The sequence below is a fragment of the Pseudoliparis swirei genome, chromosome 23, assembly GCF_029220125.1.
Source record: "Pseudoliparis swirei isolate HS2019 ecotype Mariana Trench chromosome 23, NWPU_hadal_v1, whole genome shotgun sequence".
Taxonomy (NCBI): Eukaryota; Metazoa; Chordata; class Actinopteri; order Perciformes; family Liparidae; genus Pseudoliparis; species Pseudoliparis swirei.
In genome coordinates this window covers 8,961,052-8,985,077 of record NC_079410.1, presented here as the reverse complement: position 1 = coordinate 8,985,077, position 24,026 = coordinate 8,961,052, and the positions used below count along the sequence as shown (strand labels likewise).

The 24,026-nt window shown below is 41.8% G+C and overlaps 2 protein-coding genes across 6 annotated transcripts; both read left to right on the top strand.

Moving 5' to 3' along the window:
* The first annotated feature begins 998 nt into the window (after positions 1–998).
* Positions 999–16,993, top strand: LOC130188337 (transportin-2-like). Of its 3 annotated transcripts, none has more exons than XM_056406642.1 (25): positions 999–1,094; positions 2,624–2,723; positions 3,653–3,728; positions 4,140–4,289; positions 4,507–4,613; positions 5,381–5,514; positions 6,005–6,086; positions 6,861–6,983; positions 7,233–7,351; positions 7,519–7,579; positions 8,565–8,736; positions 9,003–9,155; positions 9,908–10,133; positions 10,220–10,391; positions 10,536–10,622; positions 11,455–11,562; positions 11,659–11,805; positions 11,932–12,019; positions 12,118–12,216; positions 12,646–12,741; positions 12,881–12,956; positions 13,202–13,301; positions 13,507–13,581; positions 13,980–14,125; positions 14,236–16,993. In XM_056406642.1, exons 2-24 carry the CDS (start codon positions 2,625–2,627, stop codon positions 14,085–14,087), a joined length of 2,658 nt encoding a protein of 885 aa, XP_056262617.1. In that variant the 5' UTR covers positions 999–1,094; position 2,624; the 3' UTR covers positions 14,088–14,125; positions 14,236–16,993. The 3 variants fall into 3 exon arrangements, with proteins under 3 accessions (XP_056262617.1, XP_056262616.1, XP_056262618.1); XM_056406641.1 differs by having other exon boundaries at positions 11,647–11,805; XM_056406643.1 differs by lacking the exons at positions 999–1,094; positions 2,624–2,723; positions 3,653–3,728; positions 4,140–4,289 and having other exon boundaries at positions 4,534–4,613; positions 5,355–5,514; positions 11,647–11,805.
* Positions 16,994–17,084: 91 nt separating this feature from the next.
* Positions 17,085–24,004, top strand: LOC130188338 (deoxyhypusine synthase-like). Of its 3 annotated transcripts, XM_056406644.1 has the most exons (10): positions 17,085–18,147; positions 19,989–20,185; positions 20,750–20,911; positions 21,030–21,151; positions 21,498–21,594; positions 21,888–21,974; positions 22,551–22,656; positions 23,137–23,240; positions 23,326–23,451; positions 23,567–24,004. In XM_056406644.1, exons 2-10 carry the CDS (start codon positions 19,994–19,996, stop codon positions 23,657–23,659), a joined length of 1,089 nt encoding a protein of 362 aa, XP_056262619.1. In that variant the 5' UTR covers positions 17,085–18,147; positions 19,989–19,993; the 3' UTR covers positions 23,660–24,004. The 3 variants fall into 3 exon arrangements, 2 of the variants coding, with proteins under 2 accessions (XP_056262619.1, XP_056262620.1); XR_008830603.1 differs by lacking the exon at positions 23,567–24,004 and having other exon boundaries at positions 23,177–23,240; positions 23,326–23,345; XM_056406645.1 differs by lacking the exons at positions 17,085–18,147; positions 19,989–20,185; positions 21,030–21,151 and having other exon boundaries at positions 20,840–20,911.
* Positions 24,005–24,026: the final 22 nt, after the last annotated feature.

Here is a 24,026-nt window from a genome sequence, read left to right as displayed (position 1 = left end):
TCCCCAGGGGGAAATTGTGACAATATATGTGTGACATATGTATATATGTGACAATATATACAATACAATAAAATAGCAGAGCAGCACATATTACATTTAAGACAATTAAATAATAAAGAAAATGAAAAGGGCTGTGTATATAAAGTGAAAGCAGTGCAAGGTTTATTGATATTCAACTTGAGGAGGATCTGGCCAGAGGTGATTTATTATACAGTCTTATTGCAGTGGTCAGGAATGTTCTCCTGAATCCGTTCTTGTGACAGCGGAGCTGAAGCAGTCTGTTGGAGAACGTGCTCCGCTGTCCCTGCAGTAGGTGGTGGAGAGGGTGGTCCGGGTTATTCAATATAGACAATTATGTCTTCAGTGTCCTTTTCTCCACCACCTGGTCTGGATAGTCCAGTTTTCAGCCAATGATGGAGCCGGACCTTCCTCACCAGTTTAGTGAGTGTTGGTGTCTACGGCTCCAATCCTGCTCCCCCAGCAGATGTTGTCTGCTGGGGGAGCAGACAACACTGCTACAACACTTGCTACACTTACAAGCTCAGTAAAAGTGTTGGATTTCAATTGAAGCCAGATATATTTTTAGGAAAGAGGAAATTTAGTTTAAAATGTATTCTCATAACTAACAACCCAAGATCTTCCACATTTACATATTGTTGGTTAATTTTGAAAAAGAAAGACATTATGTCACCAAATCTAATGTAAAAAGGTAATAATGAAACGCCTGTTGGGTTTACATTTTTTTTAGTTTTGTGACAAAAAGTACTAATTTTAGAAAGAAATATAACAAACATATTTAATTATTTACAATATTAACAGTGTTGAAGCTGCATTAATTAAATGTAGTACATATTTCATTTGATCTGTGTGTTTTTTGTGTGCTTAATAATGAACCATTATTAAAACAATTCGGAGAGAGAAAGAAAAAAAAGCAACAGGGTTTCTGTAATCTCGCGAGATTAGCGAACTGTGTACTCGACAGGAGCCGCCACGGGTCAATTTCAATCGGCGTGCTCATTTGAACAAGAGGAACCGCTGCGAAGCGACGGGTGGAGAGCGGCCCAGCACGATAACGCAACTTTCAACTAAATATTGTACGTATAGTGTTTACACGCGCGCGTACTTCGACAACAAACTACGCTTCAAACGTATTGTACATCGATCGGCGGGTGAAAGGTGTTCTGATTAAGCGAATATTAGCCAAGTGTCAATTATATAGCGTTAGCTTTGCCATGCTAGGCGCGTCAGACTAACTGCTCAGCGGCGAAACGTGTTCACCAAGTGTGTCTCTGTTTCTGACTGTTGGCGACGTGTTAACTGCCATCCATTACGTTGGTATTCAGATGCGTGCTTATTCTAGAGTGAGGATTCGGTCCAGAGCTGCGTGTCGGTCGTAGATGTCGGTATTTGCCTCTTTTCCTGCCCGGCACATTGTAGCCGTGGTGCGCCAGGAGTCGCCGTGTCGAGCAGGCCCGAGCCAGAAGGGAAACTTTACTCGCTCCGTGATGTATCTGCGTGAAGCCAATCTTAAATGATAAGTCTTCAACCGACGACGTGCGTCGACAACGGACGTTATAATGAAAGTAAACTCACTCGCCTCGTCGCATGTGGTCGATGTGAAACCACACGGGCCGCTTCGCGTTAGCGAGGAACCGGACATGGCGGCCCTGTTACATCGCTAACTTAAGCCGCGACAACTTTTCTTACTCTCTCGCCAACCGCAGTGAGTCCGACTCTTCGAGTAGATCGGAAGTTTCTGGCCCACGTGTCGTCCAACGCGGGGTTTGGAGTTTGAACCCGACATTATTGGGCACAACGTGTCTGTGGAGCAGCGGGCCGGTGGGGGTCGGACTAACGTGGGGCGGCTAAACCGGGTCACGGATTTGAACGGGTCATGTTCTCTCATGTCGTGTTTTTTGTGTGTGTGCGCCACAAGCCGATTTTCAATTATATTTTTAGGCGTTGGCTTTCTGATACTCGACCACTGCAGCCTTGATCTTATCTCTCAAATTACCCCTGAACGTTACCTAACTCGTGGGGCCCCTGGCGGCCTTAGACCTCACCATGTGCACAGTTTCTTCCGACTTTTCTACCCTGTGGGTTATTTCCTATTTCTTCTTTAACATTTTGTTTGATTAAGTTTATTAAACGGGGGTAATTTTGTTGAATTACACTTAAATGATTTTGAGTACACACGGCGGTTACTGTTAAGTGCATTATAATTTGAGTAACAGTCAGTAATACTCGGTAAGGTTAAATGCACTTGGGTATAACGTCTGGTTGTAGAGACGTTTGGCAGATTAGTTTTAATGTGTATTTGTGTAAGGAATAGTTGGCGTGTAAGCAGCATAACTGCATCGAAAGGAACTTAATACAAAGCTAATTACATGGTTTCCTTTTCTATTGCTTTCCTAAAAGTAGTTATGCAAGTGGACTTTGGAGATGATGCATAAAAAAACATCTGATTTACATTGATGGTTTTATTCATACTGTCTGATCCTGAAACCACATGCTTGCTTACTTCACCTTTGTTCTACTCGGTAATCAATGTGCATTATTCGAGTATGCATGCAAATAACTATGTTAATGTATGGACTACATTTTGTATGTTTGTTTTTATCAGAATGGAGTGGCAGCCAGATGAGCAGGGACTCCAGCAGGTCCTCCAGCTGCTCAAAGACTCTCAGTCACCCAACACAGTCACGCAGAGAGCAGTCCAACAAGTATCCTACTACAGTCCAGTCTGAGGGTGTGCCTTGAGAAGCTGGTGGTTTACTATCTGAACAAATAATGTGACGCATGATGTTAATCTGTACCAAGATGATTTATTGCCATTTTATCAAGTTGGGAGTGCTATGCACATTTTTAAGATTTGTACACTCATTCCAGAGTGTGGGGGAGGTAGAGGGGGGGGGTGCGTAAGCAGTAGTTGGGAATCTATTTCTCAAACATCACATGTATATCTTTAACATAGTTGGACTTTTAAGTCTATCTTGAATCTGGAGATGATGAAAACCCCAGCTCATTGATTCATAATGAAACATAATGTTCCTATATTTTCTGATCCAGACATATTCCACGTCTCTTTGCTAGACTATTGTTCAAAAGTGGTTTATTTAGCTCCTTTTTAAATTGTCAGTGTACAGTTTTATCATATTTGCGTCTTTTCGATGCATAAAAATACAAAAATATTTATCGATTGCTGCTTGACCGCCACGTAAATACATATGCCTTGTTTTGTGTGCAGCAATCAAAGCAACGTCTGTTTTTCTGATGGGGAAACATATTTTTACACTCATTCCAGTGTGGGGGGGGGAGGGTGTAGGGGTGTACGCAGTTGTTCATGTAGCACTCACTGATATCCGACACTTGCGTCAGCTGCAAAGCCTGGGAAGTCTTTTTTTGTTGCCACGTGTACAATTGCAGTTAAAGACTTTTTATGGCAGACTTTTAAATCTTTTGATGCCTTTAGCTGCATTTATGCTCTCATTGTATGAACAAACAATGTGAATTATATTTGAGTGAGCTAGCTGTTAATATTGGAACTGTTTATACACGAGTCATTCTGTGTAGTGTTCTCTCTATATATATATATCTCTCTCAAACTCTTCTTGGCAAAGAGTTCATATGTTTGCCTTAACTGCCTTGCTAGAAACTTGAACAACTCAACCAATTCCCCGACTTCAACAACTATCTCATCTTTGTTCTCACACGACTCAAAACAGAAGGTGAGTGGCCAGATGTGTATTTCCTCTTTCAGCCATTTATAACACCCAGACCATTGAGCCACAATGAAGAGAGTTCCTCCTCTACTCCCCATACGCTTAAAAAGTGTTATGTACTTTAAACTTTTAATATTAGAACGTTATAATACAAATAGCCCAAGACAGAAAATGTTACATTTTTGGCGTTGGTTAAAGTGATTACAATTGGGTAGAACTTGGAACTGGTACCTGGCCAGGTAAAGGCTGGGTAGTTTATGCTGATCAATTTAAATTGTATTTAAAAATCAAACTACCGCCTGTAGAATTTTGTAGATAATTTAACAACCATGTTCCAAATGCACAGACATTATTTGTGCACTCTAAGGTTTCTATCTAAACATATTCGTACTTCTTTTGTTCACTTCCCGTCCTCAGACGAGCCGACTCGCTCCCTGAGCGGTCTGATACTGAAGAACAACGTTAAGGCCCACTACCAGAACTTCCCCCCAACTGTTGCTGAATTCATCAAGCAGGAATGTCTCGGCAACATCGGAGACCCCTCGCCGCTCATTCGAGCCACCATTGGTGAGTTTTGTGGCCGTTGTATCGTAATGCAGAGTCCTTTCCCGCTTTCCCTCTGTTGCACCTCTGGAGATGATGCATAACATTTAAAATGCCTGATTGTCCGTGAAGGTTTTTGTATTCATACTGTCTGATCCAGAGCTGCTGCAAAAGCAACCGCTAACAGTCCCGTGACCACCAAATCGCTCTCTGACATTTGGTTTCTCTCCTGGTCCTCCAGGCATCCTGATCACTACCATTTCCTCCAAGGGAGAACTACAAACATGGCCTGAGCTGCTGCCCCAGCTCTGCAACTTGCTCAACTCTGAAGACTACAACATCTGCGAGGTTTGCACTTACCCTGCTCTGCCCTTGTTTTCTTATGTTATAAAAAGGGACTTTTCATTCAGGGCTTTTACATTTTTTTTAAATTAAACCGTTGCTCCACCCCAGCAGAGGCAACAAAGCTTACGGGAGGGAGATGCCATTCAGCGTAGTTTGTACATGCATCCTAAAACGAGGAGTCGACATTTATTAATTACAAATATTTGCATGTAAGACTAGGGGGGTTGGGTCTTTTTTTGTGTGCATACATTTTGTTGTTTTTTATACATTTTAAGTGACCCTTGAAACATTAGGACTCTATTTCTCAAACATCACATGTATTTTTTTTTAACAGAGTTGGACTCTTAAGTCCATCTTGAATCTGGAGATGATGAAAACCCCAGCTCATTGATTCATAATGAAACATAATGTTCCTATATTTTCTGATCCAGATTTTTCACGTCTCGTTGCTAGGCTGTTCAAGAGTAATTTATTTTGCTCCCCTTTTAAATGGTCAGCTTACACTTTCATCATATATGCGTCTTTTTGATGCATACAAATATGAAGAAAGATTTATGGATTGCTGCAATCGAGACAAATGTAGATTAAGGCAGAATATTTGTTGAATGAAAAGCATCTCTGAAATTTTAAAGTTGGAATAATTGTCTGTTCAATGCACTCGGTACCTTTTTGCTTCAGTTCTATTTTCTGATGCAGTCTCACTCTTTTCTCTGTGTTCTTGTATGTTTGCGTTTGATTTGACAGCCTCTCTGTGTATGTCCGTGTCTCAGGGCTCATTTGGAGCACTGCAGAAGATCTGTGAGGATTCGTCGGAGCTGCTGGACAGCGACGCTCTGAACAGACCTCTCAACATTATGATACCAAAATTCCTCCAGTTCTTCAAGCACTGCAGCCCTAAGATTAGGTACAGGAGAGGAAGAGACTCATCGGATTGTTTTTAAATATCTGGGCGTGAAGCATAATAACATCTGACTGACCACGAAGGACGTTAGAGTTACATTATTGGCTAAAAGGATTCCACTAGAAATATTCTTCTTACACGACACATTTTTTTCTTTGAATTTAACGGTAGGCATTAGTGCTTTTTTATGTATCATTTTTGTTGGTTTTTAAACATTTTAAGTGACCCTTGAAACATTAGGAATCTATTTCTCAAACATAAAATGTATATCTTTAACAGAGTTGGACTCTTAAGTCCACCTTGAATCTGGAGATGATGAAAACCCCAGCTCATTGATTCATAATGAAACATAATGTTCCTATATTTTCTGATCCAGATAGTCCTCGTCTCTTTGATAGGCTGTTGTTCAATCGTGGTTTATTTAGCTCCTGTTGGTATAATATGCATTTTACGCCACTTGTTTCACTCCACTGTCAACATGTATTTGCTGCAGGTCCCATGCGATCGCCTGTGTGAACCAGTTCATCATTGGCAGAGCCCAGGCCCTAATGGACCACATTGACACCTTCATAGAGGTGAGCTGTGGGTTGTGTATCGGCGGCTGAATTGGACTAGACGGCAAACCTGAGAAAGTTGTTTGTCATTCTCTCATTTATGAAGTTGTTATTTTTCTTGATTCCAATAATTTTATTACTGTATGTATATTTTAAAATTACTTTTATTTATGCTATAATTAGGGAATCTTGAATTTCTTATTTAACCGTTGCTCCAGTTATATATATATTTATATCTGCTGGGATTCACGTGAAGCCTCCGAACATAACAAGATGTTTGATATGCGCCGCCCCAGCAGAGGCAACAAAGCTTACGGGAGGGAAATGTCATCTAATATTTTAAGTGACCCTCGAAACATCAGGAATCTCTCAAACATCACATGTGTATCTTTAACAGAGTTGGACTCTTAAGTCCATCTGGAATCTGGAGATGATGAAAACCCCAGCTCATTGATTCATAATGAAACATAATGTTCCTATATTTTCTGATCCAGATATATTCCACGTCTCTTTGCTAGGCTGTTGTTCAATACTCGTTTATTTAGCTTCATTTTAAATTGTCAACTCACACTTTTATCATATGTAACTTTTTTTTATGCGTACAAATATGAAGAAAAATGTATGGATTGCTGCATAACCGCCACGTGAATACTTATGCCTCGTTTTGTGTGCAGCATTTGAGACAAATATATTGAAGCTGAATATTTGTTGAATGAAAACCAAATTTGAAATTTGTCAGAACAAATAATTGAAACTCCCATTTAAAATTACTTTTATTTCTCTCTGTGCCTCTAGAGCTTGTTTGCGCTGGCAGCAGATGAGGACTCTGAGGTTCGAAAGAACGTGTGCCGAGCCCTGGTCATGTTGCTGGAGGTCCGCATAGACCGCCTCATCCCACACATGCACAGCATCATCCAGGTAAGTGGATCTGCTCAACCACCTGTGGGTCGCCTGTATGCAAGGTGTGGTAGACGCACACCAGAGTGGACTTAAGTCCGTCTTGATATGATGAAAACACCCAGCTCATTGATTCACAATGAAACATAATGTTCCTATATTTTCTGATCCCGATTTGCCACGGCTCTGTGCGAGGCTGTTGCGCACCCTTTAACTCTTTACTTTTGGTTGTTGCCAATCTCAAATGCATACTTTGCACATCTCCTGCAGTACATGCTGCAGAGAACCCAGGACCCTGATGAGAACGTGGCCCTGGAGGCCTGCGAGTTTTGGCTGACATTAGCGGAGCAACCCGTCTGTAAGGAGATGCTGTCTGGACACCTGGTGCAGTGAGTAACGTATTAACTACTGATGGCGACGACGTGGATCTCTATATGCCAGTCTGTTTTTATACTTTGGAAGATGTGGTTCTTCTCATAATTAACTTCTTCATATCAACTTGATGGTTCTGCGGTCTTAACCAAGCAAGTCTCCTCCTTCTCCCCTCTTCATACAGACTAACGCCTATCTTGGTCAACGGGATGAAGTATTCAGAAATAGACATCATACTATTGAAGGTGAGCTCTTTGTTCATGTACTCTTTTACAATATCTTTCTATCTTTTCAAGCTCTATTTATAATGCTGTCATTATAATTCTATATCAACATTTGAATGCACACATATTCACACGCATATTTGAAAACTGTAATAGACGTTTTTAATGTTACAATAAGACATTCGATACAGCCCTATTTTAAGTACCACGGGATGAAACATCCCTTGTCGCTTTTACAGGCTGAGAACATCTTCAACATGGCGTTGCACTTTTAAATCAGTCTTGCATCTGGAAATGATAAAAACACCCAGCTCATTGATTTACAATGAAACATAATGTTCCTATATTTTCTGATCCAGATTTGCCACTACTCTGTTGCGAAGCAAGTCACAGATTTGATTTGTGTAATATGCATTTCAAGCACTAGGTGGTGCTAGGTACAGGTCGAGGCCGGACTCAGGTTGGCCTGGTTGGAGAGTCAACACAGTTTTTGACTGTTTGGACAACTTTTTGGAGATTTGTTTACATTTTGGGATCAAAATTATTGGAAGTGGTGGACACTAAGTGAAAACCAGTGGCAAAATAAACGCCATAATGTAAAGTAATGGTACCATAAAGTAAAGTAATGGTACATTTGTATCTCGTTTCTCTGCGCACATGTCTATACAATAGAGATCAATCAGCAATTAAAGTGAAAGACTCATCTGCTGCACTCTTATATTATGTTGCTCAATTGCGGGACCTTTATCTCAACACATTTACATTTGTTCACACTTCAGAGGAGACCCAGAGTGAGATCCATTGACCTAAAACGGTTGGAATTTGTTACTTAAATAAATAACAAAATCCCAAACAAAGGCAACCCAAATGTGCATTCAAAGGTGCAACTGTACGCTGATGACGCAACAGGAAGAAGATTTAAAACTGGTCCGGGGGCTGTTTTTGGAAGTCTGACTCAAAGTATTCGTGGTGATGTTGCTGAAGTAAACGTTGTGCGTTTGTCCAGGGAGATGTCGAGGAGGACGAGGCCGTACCAGATAGCGATCAGGACATCAAGCCCCGTTTCCACAAGTCGCGCACTGTCACACTGCAGCACGAGGGAGGGGAGGATGAGGAGGCCGAGGACAATGACGACGACGATGACGATGATGACGACACACTGTCAGACTGGAACCTGCGTAAGTGATGGAGAAATAGAGTTGGGGTGAAAATGTGGGAAGGAGCACACAGACGAGATTAAGTCAAACCCAAAACCTGACAACATGTAGAATTGCCTCTTTCTGCAGGTTGTACATAGAAGTAGAAGCATAATTCACAACACAATTGCCTTTTGTTTCATGCATAACTCTATACATGTAAAAGCTCTTCTGCTGTCGAGTCCCCTGTGAAACAAAACGCCCAGCAGGTTGAGGTCTACGACTGACTTGATGTATTTTTGATGCAGGAAAGTGTTCCGCTGCAGCGCTGGACGTGCTGGCCAACGTGTTCCGCGACGACCTGTTGCCCCACCTCCTGCCGCTCCTGAAAGGCCTGCTCTTCCACCCCGACTGGGTCATCAAGGAGTCTGGCATCCTGGTCCTGGGGGCCATAGCCGAGGGTAAGATTGACACACTAATGGTTTCTCTGAGATCCCACACGTTGGCGAGTTTAGTCCTCGGTGTCGATGTCTTGGCGACTCGAAGCTGAAAGAGATGCGTCTTGTTTATGGATCATTTGTTAAGCGTTAAACATTGAAGTGACATTTTAATGAAACTATGCGAGTCTTTAATATTTTTCAACCTAACCAAACATAATTTGGAGGACAAGCAGTTGTATTGACGGGACATGTACCTTCAATAAAGAGTTGGACTTTTAATTCCATCTTGCATCTGGAAATGATGAAACACCCAGCTCATTGATTAACAATGAAAATGTATGTTCCTTATTTTCTGATCCAGATTTGCATAATCTTAGCAAAAACCCCAAGAAATGTTTCTACTCTAGGAAAAGCGGGGAAGGTTGAAGCTCTGTATAGATATTGTAGCTGTAGTGTGGTGAGAGGGCATAATAAATGACTACTACATATGCCAATGAACCGGTTCAAATCTAATAATAAAAATAGAAGAAATAAATAGCTTGTGCACACAATATAAATGATGCATGTGTGGTCCTTAAAGGTGCAATGTATAACATCTGGCTCACTATGGCCGTGGTTTTCACTGCATCTTAGAAGTCCTGCACCTCTGGAAACGGCCTGATTACGGCTAGAAGTGTTTGTACAGATGAACAGTACAAATCTGATTATTGTCCTGTTTTAATAAAAAAAATCATTTTCCTTTCCCCTTGTTCTCTCCCCTCTCCGTGCCGTAGGCTGCATGCAGGGCATGGTCCCCTACCTGCCGGAGCTGATGCCCCACCTCATCCAGTGTCTATGTGACAAAAAGGCCCTTGTGCGCTCCATTGCCTGCTGGACCCTGAGTCGCTATGCTCATTGGGTGGTCTCCCAGCCTTCTGACTCCTTCCTCAAACCCCTCATGACGGAGCTTCTGAAGCGCATCCTGGACGGCAACAAGAGGGTGCAAGAGGCGGCTTGCAGGTGAGCACATCCTTCATGTATCTTTCCTCTGCCGGCAGAACCGTATCAATCGATTATTGACTTGCCCTCCGCTGTGGTTTTCTCAGTGCCTTTGCCACCCTGGAGGAGGAGGCGTGCACAGAGCTGGTGCCCTACCTGAGCTTTATCCTGGACACACTGGTGTTTGCCTTTGGGAAGTACCAGCACAAGAATCTCCTCATTCTTTACGATGCCATCGGAACTCTAGCCGACTCGGTGGGCCACCACCTCAATCAGCCTGTAAGTCCCTGTAAAATAGCACATGCAAGATCATGCTTTTACTCCTTTCACTTTGTAATAAATAGCTTTTTATTATCCCAATATTGATCTTTGCGCTTGATTATGTTTAAACAAATTTCACATTTGTTATTTACACTTTCTCAGGAGTACATTGAGAAGTTGATGCCCCCCCTCATTGCCAAGTGGAACGAGCTGAAAGACGAAGACAAGGATCTCTTTCCACTACTAGAGGTGAGATGTTGTTTTAGGTGATTTAAAGTAGTCACTTAAACATTTTAAGTGGCACTCTAAACATTAGTATTCTAATTATTTAAAGTTGGATTTCTCAGTCCATCTTGAATCTGGAGATGATGAAAACACCCAGCTCATTGATTCACAATGAAACATAATGTTCCTATATTTTCTGATCCAGATAGGCCACAGCTCCTTCTTAAATTGTCAGCCTACACTTTTATCATAGTTGTGTCTTTTTGACACATAAAAATATGAAGAAAGATTTATAGAAATGCCTCAATTTGCCAAAGCAATCGAGAAAAATAGTTTAAAGCAGAATATGAATTGAATGAAAACCGGCTCTGAAATTTGAAACTGGTTAAATCTGTGATTTTCAGTACTTTGGCTTCTGGATGCCACGTTCTGCAGTTTGAAATGTTGCTTTTTAGAATTAAAATGTTGTGAATGCAGCTTTAAACTATTATATACAGCAGGCCTATTCAACTAGCGGCCCGTTTGAGTTTAACTCTGGCCCGCAAGACTGCCTGCAAATCACTATAGCTTGGTAAGAAAAAATAAAACTGACGGACACGCCTCTTTTATACATTGAGACATCTAACCCAGAGCCATCTAACCCCCCCCCCGTCAACAATCCTTCTCGCACAGGTGAGCATCTGGTGCTGATTTGATCAATATTCTGTGCGGCCCTCACCCCCCGTGATTTTCTTATTCGGCCCACTTGCTACTGAAGTTGAATAGCCCTGATATACAGCAACGCATTGATAAAGTTGTTTTAATGGTCATTACAGCCCCAGGCATGTGTAACTATAATCATCTTTGTTTTTTCCAGTGTCTGTCGTCGGTAGCGACCGCCCTGCAGAGTGGGTTTCTGCCTTACTGCGAGCCCGTCTACCAGCGCTGTGTCACACTAGTCCAGAAGACTCTAGCTCAGGCCATGGTGAGGATGCAAACACTCGGCCACTATTAGAGCATTACGGGATCTATTTTCAGAGACGTTAGAACTGCTCTGCCGTGTGTGCAGATGTATAACCAGCATCCAGACCAGTATGAGTCTCCCGACAAGGATTTTATGATTGTCGCCTTGGATCTGCTGAGCGGCCTCGCTGAGGGGTTGGGGACTCACTTGGAACAGCTAGTGGCCCGCTCCAACATCATGACCCTGCTTTTCCAATGCATGCAGGTATGAGTGTTTTCGTTTCATCTTTTTATGGATGTGGGGGAGGGGAAAGGAACTGAAGGTATGCAGTTCTGTTTCGTTTGAACCTAGATGTATTGACCACACTAAGCGTTCTGACTTGTGTTGCAGGACACGATGCCTGAGGTGAGGCAAAGCTCCTTCGCACTGCTGGGGGATCTAACCAAGGCGTGCTTCCTCCATGTGAAGCCCTGCATTGGTGAGTGTGCTTAATCAGAGCACTAACTGAGTGACCGTTGTCCTCTACTCTCTGGCTATCAAAATTGTAACCTTTGTGTTTCCATGTTCTCCCTCCAGCTGAGTTCATGCCCATCCTGGGGCTCAACCTCAACCCAGAGTTTATCTCTGTGTGCAACAATGCCACCTGGGCCATTGGCGAGGTCTCCATGCAAATGGGTGAGAAAGCAGGTGGTCGTGCTTACTGTTGCTGCATTTTGGTTTGCTCACTGAAAACAAGTGCTCAGTATCTGGATATGATGAGACACCCAGCTCATTGACACAAAATGAAACATTTTGTTCCTATATTTCTGATCCAGCTATGGCACAGCACATGTTGCGTTGGATGGTGCAATTGAGTGTTTGCAATCTTGATTCTGTAGGGTTACTTGTGTAAGAAACCGCACTGCCTTTTTGAAAAATATAATATCTTTCTATGTAAATGGAGACAAATGTTTTACACCATTATGACTTGGGCTTTCCCCTTTACGAAAATCTAATGGACCAAAAAAATACAACCTACATCTCAGGAAACCTGTTATGCTCAGACCGATGAGTGATCATAAAGTCATGGTGCATATTTTAATCGTGATATTAATGTTTGTCTAGGTGCGGAGATGCAGCCATATGTGGGCATGGTTCTGCCACACCTGGTAGAGATTATCAATCGACCCAACACACCCAAGACGTTGCTGGAAAACACGGGTACACGCTCGCGCGCACGCACACACACACACACACAAACAGTAGTGCATACGCAGTACAAGTTGGAATTTTTTTAAGTAATGGGGAACTGTCTGTGGAGTTAGTGTGACGTTTCTTTCTTTTGTCTCCCTGTGTGCAGCTATTACGATTGGCAGACTGGGTTACGTCTGCCCCCAAGAAGTTGCCCCACAGCTCCAGCAATTTATTAGACCATGGTGAGGTTATCGTGCTGATATTATATACCCATATTGATTTATTAGGAGACAGGGTTTTTTTGTGTTTCAAAAATCCCGAAAGCCTTTCCTCTTGCACTTAGTCTGGATAAAAGGTTTTTTTTAGTTTAGGAAAGAGGAGACGTGGGTGGGAAGAGACATTAATGTATCTGAACATAAAGCTCCTTAGCAACCAAACTGATTATTAATATGCTCTACTTTTGTCTCGTCGTCGTGCCTCTTCCCAGGTGCACATCATTGAGGAATATCAGAGACAATGAGGAGAAGGACTCGGCCTTCAGGGGAATATGTGTGATGATCGGTGTCAATCCTGCAGGTGTGGTGCAGGTGAGGAATCTACCTTACAGCTGTTGAGGATGCTGGGGCTGTCCAGCAGACTTCCCTCTGGAAATGATGACACACCCAGCTCATAGATAAACAATGATACATTTTGTTCCCAAACTAATTTTTCTGATCCGGAGTCGCATCGTCACCCCTGGGACTTCTCATCTGAGCTCTGACTTTTATGGTAACCAGTCCCCTCTCGTTCCAGGACTTCATTTTCTTCTGTGACGCTGTGGCCTCCTGGGTCAACCCCAAGGACGACCTGCGGGACATGTTTTATAAGGTGAGTGCCTCAGCAGAAGGAATGCATATCGCTGACTTCCACCCTGTCGGACGTATCGTTCTGATGTATGACTAGTACCTCATTGTCAGAGGAGTAATGTTCATAAAATGCTCCTTCACGACGTGCAATGCTTACTCGCCACTCTATGATGATCACTTATTAGACATTCGAAATCTGATTTCATGGTGTGGATAATTTTTGAGACTGAGAAGTGTGCAGAGCTTGCTGTTACGGAGAGCATTTTTTTAAACAAAACTGGGTCATTTTCACTTTCAGAATGGCACAAGTGAATTCTCATTTAAGTTGAGCGAACCGTCAATTGCTTAAAGCCACTGTTTTACAATATTTACATAACGGTCTAAGTCAGCCCTCCATTATGGTTTCCTATTCTCTTCAAGATCTTGCAAGGCTTCAAGGACCAGGTTGGAGAAGAGAACTGGCAGCAGTTCTCGGAGCAGTTCCCCCCGCTGTTAAAGGAGCGCCTGTCGGCCTGCTACGGCGTCTAACCCAATCTCTGTGTCCACACAGGACACCAACCTGTTAGGTATGTCCAGAGACACGCTCGCACTGTTCTCCCCTCAACCATTCATGAGCTCCACGCTCACTCCTATTACGCCTTTGTAATCTCTTTTCTCTCTTCCTGTCTTCCCCCAGGTTATTGTAGGGGAGGGTTACTGGGGAACTCATTGCACTGCCCAGATTGTGGGGAGAAACCAGAGCTGGAGGGATGTGACTGGCCTTGTGACCCTCCACTCAGCGGATGGCCTCCTTTCCCCCCGGCACCCTGTGTGTCTCTCTGAGGGAGGGTGGGAGGAGGGTGGTGGGTGTGGGAGGGTAAACTGGGGATATACATATACCTCTCGGATTAAACGCCTCACTAAATCCAACACTCTAAAGTGACTTTCGCCAACCGCACCGCAGGGATCCTAGGTAGGCGAGGACAGAAAAAAAGGGGCTGGCTTTGACCGCCTCTTCCTCAATTTGATTATTCTGTTAAGATAGCTGACGGCTGGGAGGGGGTGGGGGGGAGGTGGCAGATGGGTACATACAAAATAATTATCTGAACCAGCATAGGGTGCCACAGTCCCAAATACCACAATGCACGAAGTCCGTAGACTCGCACATGTAGACATGATTAAACGGGCAGAGGCTAAACAAAACACATGGGATGCTTTTACTCTGTAACAATGCAGGAAATGTGCACAGATTGTTTGCACCTTTTTACAGCGAAATTGCATAAACCATTTGGTGTGCATACACATGGGTCTTTTCTCCTTTCACATGTGCATTTAGCTGAAATAATTTCCTTCCTCTTCCCTCAGTTTCTGAATTCCTCTCGAATCATCGGTCTCTTTTATTTCCTCATTTGAGGCAAAATAAAGATGCAGTAGGTTCGTCCTCTAAGGTTTTACCACCGCAGTACCAAGTTATTGCATGGCATTTGATCACCTCTTAAGTGACGCATGTTTAAGTGAATGTCTGTCTTGTTGCTTACTTTGTTTAATACATTGAAGTCGTCAGTTTAGGGAGGCTGCCATAATTTGAAGCGGTCAGGTGCTTGGTTCGTTTGTCCTCCCATTCGTACATATTGTCTGATCAATGTCCCTTTAGGTTAAAGGAGGCCGTGTGTGTGTGATCAACAATTGCTAGATTAATACAGGAATCCGCTTAACTCTGCAACAAGAGTTCAAATACTGTAGGCCAGTCGAGAATCCTTTTTGCTGCTGCTTCGTTTTTAGAGACTTTAAGAAACCGACTTAATGAGAGCGATAAGACATCACCGAGAATGAATTGATTCTTACTGATATAAATGCACTTTTTCTTTTGTAAGAAATTTAGAATTTAAAATGTAAGACTAACAGTAATATACTGATAATGAGACATTAGTTTTTTTTGATAAGTGATTTTAGGACTGATAATGGTAAGCGGTGGGGGAAATGACAAGGTAAGACTTGAGGCCTCTTAACATAGTTAGTTTTATAATATAGCTCCTCCTAAAGTGGATTGAATAGGATTCAATAGGAGACGGGCGTCTTAATTGCAGTATTTTGGATCCGTGTCAAGAGCACCCGTCAATCCATATCTGAGTTTCCGTGTCCCCGTCTTTCTCGCCAAAGCGGTTTGTTGAACGGTGACCGCTTGAGGCGTCTCCCGGCCATGATCGTTGCATGCTTTTTCAACAAGTCATTTTATAACTGGTCATTTGGAGGAATCTACCTTTTAAGAGCTTTGTCGATGGCATTGCAACTTGTTGCTGGACTAATAAGGTACTTCAGCTTTTGATCAAACTAGTGATTGACAATGCCATATATTCACCCGTTGATACTGTGTAGGATTTGCCTGGGAATACACTGAGTTCTAATAGTTCTCCCCCGACACTGGTTAGCTTCTGTGAGAGGTGGTCTTTATCCAGATTTATCTTTTAGTCATTGTTCATAGTGGACGCTTGTAATGGAAGTGTGTATGGCTGTTTGCCTGTTGCTGTTTTACTATAAAGATGTGTACTTGAGTACTGCTTAGATGTAATTTTGCACCAGTGCTACAAAGAAGTTGTATCCGGGGTGTAGTTGGTCATGCCTGGCGGTCAACACTTGCCTACTAGTTAAGTTTTCTCAAATCTCATGAAAACAACGGTCGTCGCTGATGGAAAACGCCAGAATCGGTTCCCTCCTGAATATCGGCTCACGTCAACGATTATGTATTTTATAAAATAAGGACTAGTGCGTTTCAACACCCCACAAGGCCGAAACTGACGGCATCTCATCCAGGTTTAACTGGCGGGCAAGGGTTGCGATGCGAGGCGGCCACTCCCGATCAGCTCTTGGAGTAGCAACTGGTGACGCGTCCTTCACGTGATCATTCAGAAGGACGCAGCTCCTGTGCCACAAATAATTGGTAATAAGTTGAGGCATCACTAGGCCCATGTTGTGATACACTATGCTCTACATACAGAAGTAAAATTAAATGCAAGTTGGCTGCAGATTGTTGTTTTTTAATTTTTTTATTTTAATCCTCATGTGACTTTTGTTTTTATTAATTTATAATTTTTTTGTTTTATTTTTTTGTGCTCCAGAGCACAAATTCTTTTGGACTTTAAAAGTTTTTTTTCCCCCTTTTTATTCTTTTTGTTTAAAGAACAATTTTGTTTTCGTTGTTTTATAGCGGACGATTTGATATGTCAAAGTTGATGTGGTTGGACTGAAGGAGAGTCGGTGCTTGTTGCATATACCTGAGGGAAGAATGTGGAAAACTAATTCATAACTGTTTCAATCTATCACGGCTGGCAATTGAATTTGATGTAGTACCTTCTTTTTTTTTTGCTGAACTGTGGTGCAGATTGGATGTTATCTGATGTATCCCTTTTTATTTAATTTTGTGAATAGGGGAAATAAATTGTTTTCTATTAACCTGAGTTGTCTGAACATTTTGTTTCTTGTGTGAGCCGAAACGTTTCCGTCAGACTGTAAACATCTTAAACCGTAAGATGACACATTGTTCCTTGCGTGCGAGAAGCCGTGTTTCTTTTGCAAATAATGAGCCGATACTGGAAAACATGGCTGAGCCAAGTCAACAATGTACAACTTGTTTTACTAAATCGTCATTATTGTTCTTCTGCCACGTATCGGAGCCGTTTTAAAGCTCGGCATATGAGGGTATTATCAGTCCATTGTTCATTTTGTAGTTGCAAATTCAAAGTGAGTGTTTTTCACACGGTCATGCATGTATTTTTGATACTACTGTTGTCTCCAGTAGTTTACATTTATTGCAATGGTAATCAAATATTGTTTTACATTGGAATTTGACTGCTAATGTGTAAGTTGCATTGTGGGTAAAGTTGGAGCCACATTTTGACTGAAGAAAAGCATCTGCTTTGATTGCAGCACATTTACACTTTTTTTTTTTTTTTACATGTTCCTTGATGTAAAGATTTTACAAATCATCCCCGACTGGACGCTGGACGTCAAGCAACTTGGACTGTGTGCCGCTCCAGACTCTGGGACCTTGATGTTTGTAAATAAAAATGCACTTTCATCTGAAAAGATTACTTTGGAGCACTGAGCTCCAGTCCTGTTGCTCTCGGCAGTTTAGACGCTTTGGATGTTGTCGCTGGTTCAGGCGGTGCTTAATGACACCTGGAATGTGCTAGAACCAGACCGAGGCCATTCGAAAACTCTCAGATTCCAGCAACAACTGCCACATTCCTTGACGTAACCAGCTTTGCAAGTAACGAAAGTAGGTGTGCGAAAACTGAGTGACATATGTAAAGAGGGAGTTGACAGAGCCAAATTGGGTTGGGAAAGACATGTGGAGGGAGGTTGTTGTCTTCACTACTGGATCCAGCTCAGGTTTATTTGTGAAACTTGGTTCCAAATAAATTTTTGTGAAGTGAACTGATCCAAACTCTGTCCAGTGGGTGTTCGATTACTAAGGGCCAGTGTGAGTATCCTGTGGTGTCTCACCAGCAGTCAGATAGGAGAGAGATACAAGTTTATATCATCAGGTTCAGAGATTAGTCAGAATATATCAAGACGGACCTGCAAGAAATCCTGTCAGCAAACCATACAGGTGATGTTATAATTGACCATCGAGATACTCTAATATGCAATACAACTGTATTTCCAAATGCCATTTCAGCTTTTTATTAATAATATAATACTTTATTTATGCAGCACAAAACACAAAGTGCTTTATGTGGTTGAACCATGAATAATACCATATAGGACTGCAGTGAGCTAAATTAAATCAGACAAATACAATACTGTAATAAATGAATATAATGGAATACAATTTTGTGCTTGTGTTAATAAAAAGAAAGTGTTTTTACACTCCAAACAGTACTGATTAAGAAGATTAGCCGAGCGTTTTAGTCTCCTCAACTATTTCTAGTTTTTTCTGCGGTTTATGGTTGCTGTCATCGAGAGAGGAAAAAAAACAATCTCAAAAATGTTAATTGCTCATTGTTACCCCACTTGGATGTTGGACCGTCGCTGTTTGTGCACAGTTTGCTTCCTTTCATCTGGAGCAGGGGAACGTTTCTCTGTGCTCATCTTAACTTAAGATGTGCACGGATGCCCCTGAGAGAACGTCTAGTGAAGAGAGACGAGAGTAGTTAAACTTCTGAAATATACAATGTTTGCATATTTATAGATTTTGGCTTTTTAAAATATAATGGTAATGGTTTTTAACAAGGCATTTGAGCCTTTTTATGGAAAAATCAAGCTTATTAATTCAAGTGTGCCTCAAAACATGAGTAGAGGGGATCTTATCGGCCCTGATACAGTTTGTCTCTGTACTTCTGTTTTTCTCTGTGGTGTCCTCACTGGTTTGAACTGGGTGGGGTTCAGCTGAAAAAACGTGACAGGTTGGGTTTCTTCTGGCACTTTAAGTGATTGTTGTCTTTTGATAACAGTTATTGTGAAGTTACTGCCGGGGGCTGGAACTGAAATTCCTTTAAACAATCTACGGTCCCATCTACAGACCAATCTCTAACCTCCCCTTCCTCTCTAAGATCCTTGAGAAAGTAGCCACAAATCATTTGTGTGACTTTCTACATCATAATAGTTTATTTGAGGGGTTTTAGTCAGGATTTAGAAAACACCACAGCACAGAGACCACTGGTGAAAATTACAAATGACCTAATGGCATCAGATAAAGGACTCATCTCTGTACTGGTCTTGTTAGACCTTAGTGCTGCATTCGACACCATTGACCATGACATCCTATTACAGAGACTGGATCAGTCGATTGGCATTTCAGGCACCGCACTAATTTGGTTTAAATCCTATTTATAAGATCGATCTCAGTTTGTATTTGTAAACGATGACGCCTCGATGACCACCAACGTTAGTCCCGGAGTTCCACAAGGTTCTGTGCTTGGACCAATTTTATTTACCTTATACATGCTTCCTTTGGCCAATATTATCAGGAAACACTCAATAAACTTTCATTATTATTCAGACGATACTCAATTTTATCTATCGATCAAACCAGAGGAGACCAACCAGCTCACTAAAATTCAAGCATGTCTTTAAGACATAAAAACATGGATGACCTAAAACTTCTTGACGTTAAACTCAGACAAAACTGAAGTTATTTTGCTCGGCCCTGAACACCTCAGATCAATTATATGGCTACGTGGTTTCTGTAGATGGCATCGCCCTGGCATCCAACACCACTGTAAAGAATCGTTATCTTTGATCGGGACTTTAACTCCCACATATAGCAAATCTCAAGGACTGCATTTTTTCTTATGTAACATTTTTAAAATCCGGCCATCCTGTCTCAGAAAAACTAGTTCACACGCTTGTTACTTCTAGACTAGATTACTGCAATACCTTATTATCAGGCTGCTCTATAGTTACATATTGATGACTAGTTCATGACAGTGTATTTTATGGTTCTTTCAGACTATATGGCGCACCATATCCACCCATTGGTTGGACCTTTGTACAGAAACTTTGACCCTGTGCCAGACAATACACCAAAGATCCAGGGCTATGACTTCAACCAGGGAGTGGACTACCGCGCCCTGCTGAAGTCCTACCTCAACACCGGCTTCCAGGCCACCAACTTAGGTCTCGCCATCCAGGAGATCAACAACATGGTAAGAATAGAATATACACTTTTATTTATCCCCATGGGGGAAATTAGTTCTCTGCATTTTAATCTTTTTTTTTCCTTTATTATTGTGGGTGTGTGAGCGCGGGTTCAGTGCCTTGCTGCTTGCTCACTTTGACTTAACGACAACAACTAATGGGGAGATCGAACCCACAACCCTGCGGTTGCAGGACGGCCCTCTTACCCCACTGAGCTAAAGCCGCCAGATGGGAGAACCTGGTTAATGAGTATGAGCAAATGAAAGTGCCAATTATTACAGTCGGATAAGTTATCAAAGCTCTGCAGATGATACGTAACCGTACACATTTATTTACATTTACACATAAGACTTCAGAAAATCCAGACCATGAAAATAATAAGAAATGACAGAAGAAGTCAAGAGGCTACAGGCTGATACAGCAGCCCGTAAAACTGACAGTGGAGGGGGAAAGAAACATTTGAGTTTTATTTTAGAAATAACTTAGGATATGCATTTTAAATAGATTTCCTTTTAGCTTGTGGTCTACAAAAAAATAAAACCCGCATTTTCCGTTCCGCTCCACATCCACAGATAAAGAGGCGTGAGCAGCCGGTGAAGGCGAGGAATGGAATCGTTGAAGATCCGTCCACCTGCCCCTGCCTCAGGAGCTGCACCATCTTCCTCAGTTGCACATCAAACCTGATCAGCTGTGGAGTCAGGGAGAGTATCCGCTACCTCGCAGAGCACAAAATGGTACGACCCTCTTCAAATATATTGAATCAATAGAAAGAAATTGTTAAAAACACATATTGTTTCCACCACACTTTCCATTTGTTCCCTGATGTATTGTATAATTGTTATCTCTGTATAGATGGATGTCTTCGTGACCACAGCTGGAGGCATAGAGGAGGATCTGATCAAGTGTTTGGGCCCAGTTTACATTGGAGACTTTTCTATGCCTGGCAAGGATCTGTATGCCAAAGGGCTGAACAGGTCGGAGAACATGTCAGATATAATCCGAATATGATACCGAACAAATTTGACTAAAATAGAATAAAGAGAGGTTTCACATAAGTGAACATTACCAGAATGCTAACACGCTGACAAACTTTTCACTGGTTATAAAACAGGCTCTTGATATTATTACTTATGACTATGTATTGATTATGTTATCAGAGGATTTATAAAAGGGACTCTGATGCACCACCGACGCCAAAATCAACACAAGATGAAAGTTCCTTGTAGTAGCATGGAGTTGACGTAGCTTTTTTTGGGTACACTATCAGCATTATTTTGAGAAGACTTCATTTCCTTCTCGGGTAAATTTTTGTAACTGCAGGACTGGAAACACTCTGATGCCAGAAGAAAACTATGAGAAATTTGACAAATGGATGATGCCGATCTTGAAGCAGATGCTGGAGGAGCAGAACACTCAGGTGCTTGGACCACATTTTTAACAGTCGTTTACCCTTTTTCTTAAATATATATATATTATGTATATATATATATATAAATAATGAAATACAAAATTAAAATATTCCTAAAATTAGTTAAATTAAACTTAATTTTGATACTTAATATTAACACCATACTATTAAAATCCCTTTCGACTCGCTCTTCGAAGGCTTTACACCAGAAGTTGATCGTGCTCATCTGTTCATTGTGGCCGCTGAGATGTTTTGATCCGCTCACTGTAGTTTTACTTTTGTTGCGATGTTACTGCTTTCAGGGCGTTCGCTGGACTCCATCTAAAGTGATCCATCGGCTGGGCAAGGAGATCAACAACCCTGAATCTATTTTCTACTGGGCCTACAAGGTGTGTTGTCCTGGTGCTCATTGGGCTAGTGATCTGGGACAAGCTGCAGATATAATTGGAACAACTTAACCAGCTGTTTTGTTAAACCAATGACGAAGACATCTTGATAACTGTGAATAGGAAGCGTCCTGGTACTGTGTGCAGGGACATGTCAGCATTCAGGAGGGTTCTGTCTCTATTTATTTTAGTTTAGCAAGTAACCAAATGGAAATAGATAAAAAATACCAAAATGAAGCTGCTGTTAAGTCCAGCTTGTATGATTGCCAACTCTCACTTTTGCAGTTTGTCTTTTTCCCCTACTCTTTATTTCCTCCTCTTGTTTATTTTTGAACCAAGAAGCCAGATTTATTTGTATGTTGGGATAGAAAATAGAGAGATCATGCCTGAAGAGAAACATGTTTTTTTTAAAGAGGCATAATAAGGACTTGCAATCAGACTGCGTCTTGTAATATGAGACACACTAATATGTAAGCTAAAAACGTGCCTACCAAATAGGAAGATATTTTGTACAAACCACTGTACAATGTGGGTCCAAGCTGACGCCGTCACTGAGCAGTGATGTGGGGTCCGTTTCAGAATAACATCCCCGTGTTCAGCCCCGCCCTGACGGACGGCGCCATCGGGGACCTGTTCTTCCTCTTCTCATTGACGAACCCTGGTCTGGTAGTCGACATAGTTGAAGGTAAACTAGCCCTCATTGCTGCAGACTTAATTACCTTCGCATTGAAAATGTGGAAGGTTATGTTTTGATCGCTGTGTATTTATTTGTGTGTGTGTGTGTGTGTTTGTGTGTTATTCGCATAACTCAAAAAGTATAAAACCGAATCGCATGAAATTTGGTGGGATTCGATTTTGGGATCGATCGGGTCAAAGGTCAAGGTCATGAAAAGGTCAAAATCTTCTTTGAATCGCATGAAATTTGGTGGGATGATTGGTTATTATCCGGGGACCATTTGATTAGATTTTGGGATCGATCGGGTCAAAGGTCAAGGTCATGAAAAGGTCAAAATCTTCTTTTTACCATAGCTCGGTCAATTTGTATCCAATTGGCATGCAACTAATGCCAACATGTGGCTGCGGCGAAGGTATGCGCTCTACCGAGTGCCCGTTCTAGTTTGTCTCTGTGGTGTTCCTTGGTCGTACACATTGCATTTCATTCCAGATATTTCAAAGTTGAACAACCTTGTATTGGCTGCCAACAGCAGCGGGATAATTGCCCTCGGCGGAGGCGTAGCCAAACACCACATATGCAATGCCAATGCCTGGGTGAGTTATTTCTGACATGTTCAGTCATTCCCATTTTCACAAATCGATTTGCACACTCGCACAAAACTGCTTTGTCTCTTTTCAGAGGGATGGAGCTGACTACGCGGTGTACGTGAACACAGCGCAGGAGTTCGATGGTTGTGACTCGGGGGCCACACCTGATGAAGCCGTGTCCTGGGGCAAGATCAGAGCAGTCGCCAAACCTGTGAAGGTATCTGTTACCAGTTGGATCTATGTGATACTTGTCTCAAGGTTATGTACTATAGTGTTAAAGACTCTTTTTGGTCTGTTGTTTTCATAAACATCTCGTCATTGTGTCTTTCCAGGTGTTTGGAGATGCGACCATAATCTTCCCCTTATTAATGGCAGAAACCTTTGCAGTTCATGCCAAGGGGACGACTGGCGAGAAAAAAGAATGAAACCAATACCGTCTCCAATACTTTGTGTGATTTGAGTTGGCTTGCTGTGAGCATGTACATTTGAGTTTGGATTTAATCATATTGGTTTATGTGTTGTGTTGGTTTATTCAGAATTTCACCACAAATTATGTGACACTTTCCTCTTTCTACACTTAACTCTGCACTTCTTCTATGCAAGTTAATTTATTGTTGATTTCATTTAAATGCATTAACTGTACTTTAACTCCATCCCTCTTAGTCGGGACTAGGCTGTGTCCTTAGGCAATATCATAGAAGATACTAAACATGTTAAAAAAAACTGAAATCTACTGTCTTTCTCTTTTTTTCTATTTCTGTTTTTGGTGCTTTCAAAATAAACTTAAATCTC

Coding starts and splice junctions, on each gene's coding strand:
- LOC130188337 (XM_056406641.1), top strand. CDS start 2,625: ATGGAGTGGCAGCCAGATGAGCAGGGACTCCAGCAGGTCCTCCAGCTG. Junction 2,724..3,652: donor CGCAGAGAGCAGTCCAACAA/GTATCCTACTAC, acceptor CTGCCTTGCTAG/AAACTTGAACAACTCAACCA. Junction 12,217..12,645: donor CGAGGTCTCCATGCAAATGG/GTGAGAAAGCAG, acceptor ATGTTTGTCTAG/GTGCGGAGATGCAGCCATAT.
- LOC130188338 (XM_056406644.1), top strand. CDS start 19,994: ATGGCGCACCATATCCACCCATTGGTTGGACCTTTGTACAGAAACTTT. Junction 20,912..21,029: donor ACCTCGCAGAGCACAAAATG/GTACGACCCTCT, acceptor ATCTCTGTATAG/ATGGATGTCTTCGTGACCAC. Junction 23,241..23,325: donor TATGCAATGCCAATGCCTGG/GTGAGTTATTTC, acceptor GTCTCTTTTCAG/AGGGATGGAGCTGACTACGC.